This window comes from Theropithecus gelada, chromosome 16 (genome assembly GCF_003255815.1).
Source record: "Theropithecus gelada isolate Dixy chromosome 16, Tgel_1.0, whole genome shotgun sequence".
NCBI classification, from domain to species: domain Eukaryota; kingdom Metazoa; phylum Chordata; class Mammalia; order Primates; family Cercopithecidae; genus Theropithecus; species Theropithecus gelada.
The window spans coordinates 11520175-11527236 of NC_037684.1; the positions used below are offsets into that span (position 1 = coordinate 11520175).

Below are 7062 nucleotides of genomic sequence, written 5' to 3' on the forward strand. Positions count from 1 at the left end.
TATATATATATATATATATATTTTTTTTTTTTTTTTTTTTTTTTCCTGAGATGGAATCTCACTCTGGCCCAGGCTAGAGTGCGGTGGTGTGATCTCAGCTCACTGCAACCTCCGCCTCCTGGGTTCAAGTGATTCTCCTGCCTCAGTCTTCCGAGTATCTGGGATTACAGGTGCCTGCCACCACACCTAGCTAATTTTTGTATTTTTAGTAGAAAGACTGTATTTTTAGTAGAGACGTTATAGTTTCATTGTGGTGGCCAGGCTGGTCTCAAACTCCTGGCCTCAAGTGATCTGCCGCCTCGGCCTCCCAAATTGCTGGAATTGCAGGCGTGAGCTACTGCATCCAGCCTTTTCTGTAATTTCATTACCAAGTCGATATTAGAAAATATTTTGAACTAATAAAGCACAACATCTTCATTACCTTTTTTTTTTTTTTTGAGACAGTTTCGCTATTGTTGCCTAGGCTGGAGTGCAATGGCGCGAGCTCAGCTTACTGCAACCTCCGTCTCCCAGGTTCAAGCAATTCTCCTGCGTCAGTCTCCCTAGTAGCTGGAATTACAGGTGATACCATGACACCCAGCTAATTTTTGTATTATTAGTAGAGACAGGGTTTCACCATGTTTGTCAAAGCTGGTTTTGAACTCCTGACCTCAGGCAATCCACCTGCTTCAGCCTCCCAAAGTGCTGGGATTACAGGCGTGAGCCATTGCACCTGGCCTCATTATCTTATTTAACCTTAATTACCTCCCAAAGATCCCATCTCCAAATGCAGTCACATTGGGAGTGAGGGCTTCAAAATATGAATTTGAGGGGAACACAGTTCAGTCTGTGGCACACCTTAACAAGCTAGAGGAGAACAAAATAAACTCAAAGTATGCAGAAGAAGGGAAAAAGTGAAGATGAATGAAATAGAAAAAAATTTAATGAAATAAAAGACTTTTCTCTGAAAAGATGAATAAAATGATAACTCTCCCTGGGTGCAGTGGCTCACACCTGTAATCCCAACTTTGGGAGGCCAAGGTGGGTGGATCACCTGAAGTCAGAAGTTAGAGACCAGCCTGACCAACATGGTGAAAGCCTGTCTCTACTAAAAATACAAAAATTAGCTGGGTGTGGTCATGAGCGCCTGTAATCCCAGCTCCTCAGGAGGCTGAGGCAGGAGGATCACTTGAACCCAGGAGGGAGAGGTTGCAGTGAGCTGAGATCATGCCACTGCACTCCAGCCTGGGCAACAGAGCAAGACTTTGTCTCAAAAAGAAAAAAAAAAATGGTAACTCTCCAGTCAGACTTATAAAAATTATGAGAAAAAAGATGTAAATCAGCTATATCAGGAATGAAAGAGTAGACATCACTACAGATCTTACAGTAATATTTTGAATAACTTTATGTCAATAAATTACACGATTTAGATGAAATGGAGAAATAGTTTGAAAAACAGAAAATGCTGAAGATCACACAAGAAGAAAAAGAACCTGAATAGCCCCTATTTCTGAAAGAAATTGAAGTCATAGTTAAAAGCCTTCCCACAGAGAAAACTCTTGGCCCTGGTGGCTTCACTTGTGAATTCTACCAAACATTTAAGGAAGAAATGTTACCAGTTCTACATAAATTCTTTCAGAAGATAGAAACATCTCTGATCCCAAAGAAAAATCTAAAGAATCTGCAAAGTAAGTTGCCACCTTACTACAACTTAAAAGTTGTAGAGCATTTAGTGAGGTGATAGGATACAAGGTCAATATGTAAAGATTAAGTGTATTTCTATGTTCTATCCACAAACAATTAGAAGTTAAAATGAAAGTATACCTCACTTCAGCTGATTAAGAACAAAAGAGTATGAATTTTTTTTTTTTTTGAGACGGAGTCTCGCTCTGTCGCCCAGGCTGGAGTGCATTGGCGTGATCTCCGCTCACCGCAGGCTCCGCCTCCCGGGCTCACGCCATTCTCTTGCCTCAGCCTACAGGCGCCTGCCACCACGCCCGGCTAATTTTTTTGTATTTTTAGTAGAGACGGGGTTTCACCATGTTAACCAAGATGGTCTCGATCTCCTGACCTCGTGATCCACCCGCCTCGGCCTCCCAAAGTGCTGGGATTACAGGCGTGAGCCACCGTGCCCGGCCGAGAGTATGAATTTTAAAATTAGAATACTTGGAGCCAGGTGCAGTGGCTCACGCCTGTAATCCCAACACTTTGGGAGGCTGAGGTGGGCGAATTACGAGGTCAGGAGCTCGAGACCAGCCTGACCAACATGGTGAAACCCCGTCTCTACTAAAGATACAAAAAATTAGCCAGGTGTGGTGGCGTGTACCTGTAATCCCAGCTGCTCAGGAGGCTGAGGCAGGAGAATCACTTGAACTCAGGAGGCAGAGGTTACAGTAAGCTGAGATTGTGCCATTGCACTCCAGCCTGGGAGACAGGCCGAGACTCTGTCTCAAAAAAAAAAAAAAAAAAAAGTTAGACTGCTTGGTTATAAATTGGAGCCCTGTCATTGAGTAGATGCATGATCTTTAATAAATTTTTAAATTTCTATGCTTTGGTTTCATCATTTTATAAACAATTGTATAGTCACACCTTTGCAGAGTTTGCAAAAAAACGTACACAGAAAGCCTCGATAGCTCAGTGTCTGTCACAGAGCTGGGAGAAACAAATGTATACCACCATTTTACAAACACAGGTAGAGGAAGTGCTTTGCCCGAGGCCAGGGTTGAATTCTGCCTTCACCCATTTTGTCAGCAACACACTGGTGGAGAAGAAAGCTCTGGTGGCCGGGCGCGGTGGCTCAAGCCTGTAATCCCAGCACTTTGGGAGGCCGAGACGGGTGGATCACGAGGTCAGGAGATCGAGACCATCCTGGCTAACACGGTGAAACCCTGTCTCTACTAAAAATACAAAAAGCTAGCCGGGCGTGGTGGTGGCGCCTGTAGTCCCAGCTATTTGGGAGGCTGAGGCAGGAGAATGGCGGGAACCCGGGAGGCGGAGCTTGCAGTGAGCTGAGATCCGGTCACTGCACTCCAGCCTGGGCGACAGAGCAAGACTCCGTCTCAAAAAAAAAAAAAAAAAAGCTCTGGTGGGCACTGTTTTCAGGCAGGCTCAGAAGTGGGCAGGAACATAGATACAGGTCCCACAGGGCTGTTTCTGCCACAGACATGGACGTCTCGCTGCCTAATGAAGTTCTATGCTGTGGTGGCCGCCTCACCCGCATCTTGGGAGACCCACAAGATTGCAGAGAGGATAGAACAGAGGATCCTGAACTCCAACCCTGTCATGGAGGCTTTTGGTGAGCTCAGGCTCCTTTGCACAGTATCTCAGTCCCATTTCCTCTGGGGTTTTCCGCCTTCCAGGGAGAGGGGCAGTGCTTTGAGATCCTCTCTTGGGTGGGGTTGCAGGATGAGTGTATCCTTCACTGCCTCAGATCCCCAGCCTACTCCCTGGTACTCCTCGGCATCATTCTAGCAGAGGTGATGTCATTCAGTCCTCTTCCTCGCTCCAGCCTAGGCACACATAACAGTCGTGCTGGAGAAGACCTGGTGGCTTAGCTCGTCCAAATTCTATCTTTCTATCCAGTTTCCTCATGGTTCAAAGAAGGGCACTTGTCATGGGATACAAGGCGATTAGTGTTTGTGTTGGCACTGGAACCCAGATTGCCTTCCTATCTAAAGTCAATAGTGACAGCTGATTGTTTTTGACCTTTCCCTTCAATGAAGACAGTCCCTGACTGCCTAGGCGTGCTCATTCCAATTTCTTGCCAGGAAGTTCTTCTGACTCCCCTGACTCCCACTTGCTAAAGCATGAGAGCCCATTTTCTAGTGCTGTCCCCTATGACATGAAAACCAACAAAGGGGCCTTTAGGTGACTTGAGCACAGGAACATGACCTCCAGAGACCTGCAGCCACTTTGGCTTATGAGGACTCTGCAAACCCAGGGGAGTGAAATAAACATTGGTATGATCTGTAGGGAATGCATGTACACTGAGGAATAACAACAGCAGTCGCTTTGGAAAGTTCATCCAGCTCCAGCTGAACAGGTAATAGCTGCTGTCGCCCTGGCTAGTGGGAGGATGGGATTGAGGCGGTTGAAAGTGGCTGGGGTGGTATCTGGCCTGGGCCACCCATATGGGCAAAAACCCTGCTCCTCAAGGTGATTGCCCTTTACCTCAGGTGTGAGCTCTGAGGGTGATCTTTGCACCTGGAGAACTATAGCTCCTTTCCCTCTGGGATACCCTGGGGCAGTGCGCTTATTCAGGCCTGGGTTCCTTCTGGCTTCTACTCTTGCTCAGAGACTTCTAGCTAAATTGCCACCTCTTTGGACCATATCCCTGAGCTTGAAGCTGGGACTTCGACTCCTGTCTTGGGGTAGAGCAAAGTGATGTGCAGAGACCTTGGCCCTGCCAACCTGAGCTCGATGCAGGGGAATATTCCAGGACACCCAAGGACATTCTGAGTGGTCCCCACCCCTCAATACCCATTGGCTAAGTGGAAGAGCTTGGAGGGGATTTGCCAGGTGGCAGGCAATCTGGCACACCCAAATCGCCAGACATGGCTATGGAATAAATGGGCAACTAACGAGCTCTGGCCTGTGTGTGCCCCAGGGCTCAGCAGATGACTGGAGCCGCAGTCCAGACCTACCTCCTAGAGAAAACTCGAGTGGCCTGCCAGGCTTCCAGTGAGAGGAACTTCCACATCTTCTATCAGGTTTGTGCAAAGTGGAGCCCACAGCCCCCCAGATGCAGGGCAGGGATGGGTCCGTGTCTTTCAACCCCCCAGCCCCCAGAATGCTCCATGCCTAGCTCCTTCACCTAGCTTTTGATGGAGCCACCACTTTCTTCTGCAGACTTGATGTGCAACACTTCTGCCTCACACTGTGCCTTGACTCCCAGCACAGTTGTGGCCTGGGGGCATGTTTTACCTCTCCATCAGACCAGAAGGTCCTTGAGGCTGGGACTGTATCTCTAGGGTGGAAGCTGTGTCACCCTTATCATTCTAAGGGCTCTCCTATAACGGCATCTGTCTCTAACAGAATAAGGGCTTCCCTAGAGTTGTGCCTTTTCCATCAGACTGGGAGTCCTGCAAGGCATGGATAAGATGTCTCCCTTACTCTCAGAATCGGAGCATGCTTAGGTGATAAGTATGCCTCCCGAGTCAAGACAAGGGGCTCCCTGGGCAGGAGGTGTCCTTTCTTCATCAGACTGCAGGTTTCCCCAGAGCAGGGTTCTTTTGCATCAGGTTGGAGACATCCAGGACTATGTTGACGGCATCTTTTGCCCCCGTACCTGCCCTGGGCTCTCTGCAGGGACCTCTGAGCCTTGTGATGTTGCTACCATCTTTCACTCCTCTTATCCCAATCCCATGCTTATGCAGGTCTGGGCTTTTCTCAGACCCTCTACCCAGCCTCCCACCTACCCTTCTCCACAGATTTGCAAAGGAGCCAGTGAGGACGAGAGGCTCCAGTGGCACCTCCCTGAGGGAGTTGCCTTCTCCTGGCTGCCCAACCCAGAGAGGAGCTTAGAAGGTAAGGGGAGCCCCATCCAGCACCTTGCGCTGGCCCAGCATCACGCACCCACTCTGTACAGAGCCTGCCTCCCTCACATCTTGCTGCTGCTGCTGACCTCTGGCCCTGACAGTGGGCTGTGACTTGGATTCTTTTTCAGAGGATTGTTTTGAGGTGACCAGAGAGGCCATGCTGCATTTGGGCATTGACACCCCTACCCAGAACAACATCTTTAAGGTCAGAAGAAAAGCCGCGCCATTTGTGTTTGGGAGAGATGATGGGCAGCCCCTTTCATAGAGCCCTTCCCTGGACTTGGAGTTGGTCTTTCCCTGAGCATCTAGGACTTTGGGCCCCTCTGTGCTACCTCCAAGGAATCAGCCACCTCTCTGTTCTGCTGAGGCTGGAGACCAGGTGGTGGGGTGGCCGGGTAATAAGGAACAGTGATGCATACACAGTGCTAAGAGTACAGAATGCAGTAAGTGATCCATGGGGGCAGAGAGCAAGGTCCTGGATCATCAGAAGAGAGAACTAGTGCTACCGCTCACTTGTCTAGTACATTAAAACTTACAAGTCATGTTCACACCTCTCTGCTCACTTAGTTTTTTCAAAAGTCCTCTGTGTGTGTTTATTTCCCTTTATGCCTGAGAAAACCAGAGAGGTAAAGTGACGTGCCCAAGGTCAGATACCACTAAGTGGTGATACAGAGTACCGGACATAGTAATTCCAAATTCCCACTCTCTCTGTCTTCCCCCTACCTGTGCCCCATCGTCCTCTGGTACATGAGACTGACCCAAGTGAGCTGGGCTCCTCTCAGCCGCACTAAGCGGGCCTCCCTTCTGTCTTTGCTGACAGAGCTGACTGCCTCCTCTGATCTTCCTCACCCTCTAGAGCAGCAGGAGGGGATAGATAGGATGGGCTGGCAGTCAAGACAGGGATGCTACTGCAGGGAGGTGGCAATGCAGTGGAAAGTGACCCTTACCTGCAGATGGGAGCTGCTCAGACACTGCCAGGTAAGAGCTTCACAAAAGGACAGCACCTGGGGACAAGCCCAGGATAAGTGGACAACACTGGGAGTCAGAGCAGGAGTGCTTTGGGGGTGGCATGACCCTCTGCTACAGCCCTTCTGCCTGGTGGACATGGCAGTCTTCTGGAGCAAGTTGTGGCCGGAAGACCAGTAGCACACAGAGGAGCCCTGCCTGGGACCATACAGGAATGGTGGGTAGGGTCCCTGTATCAGGTCTGAGGTTGGTTTTTTGTTGTTGTTGTTGTTGTTGTTTTGAAATGGAGTTTCGCTCTTGTTGCCCAGGCTGGAGTGCAGTGGCACAATCTCAGCTCACTGCAACCTCCTCCTCCCAGGTTCAAGTGATTCTCCTACCTCAGCCTCCCAAGTAGCTGGGATTACAGGCATGTGCCACCACACCCAGCTAATCGTGTGTGTGTGTGTGTGTGTGTGTATTTTTAGTAGAGATGGGGGTTCACCATATTGGCCAGGCTGGCCTTTTTTTTTTTTTTTTTTTTTTTTTGAGTTGGAGTCTCCCTCTGTCCCCCAGGCTGGAGTGCAGTGGTGCAATCTTGGCT

General features: G+C 49.1%; 1 protein-coding gene across 1 annotated transcript in view; it reads left to right on the forward strand.

The window, feature by feature from the left end:
- Positions 1-7062, forward strand: part of MYO19 (myosin XIX) — a 52837-nt gene that overhangs the window by 27912 nt on the left and 17863 nt on the right. The window contains 5 exon segments of the mRNA XM_025361264.1: positions 3142-3274; positions 3952-4021; positions 4586-4688; positions 5409-5505; positions 5645-5721. Of these exon segments, the coding sequence (XP_025217049.1) occupies positions 3142-3274; positions 3952-4021; positions 4586-4688; positions 5409-5505; positions 5645-5721 (480 nt within the window).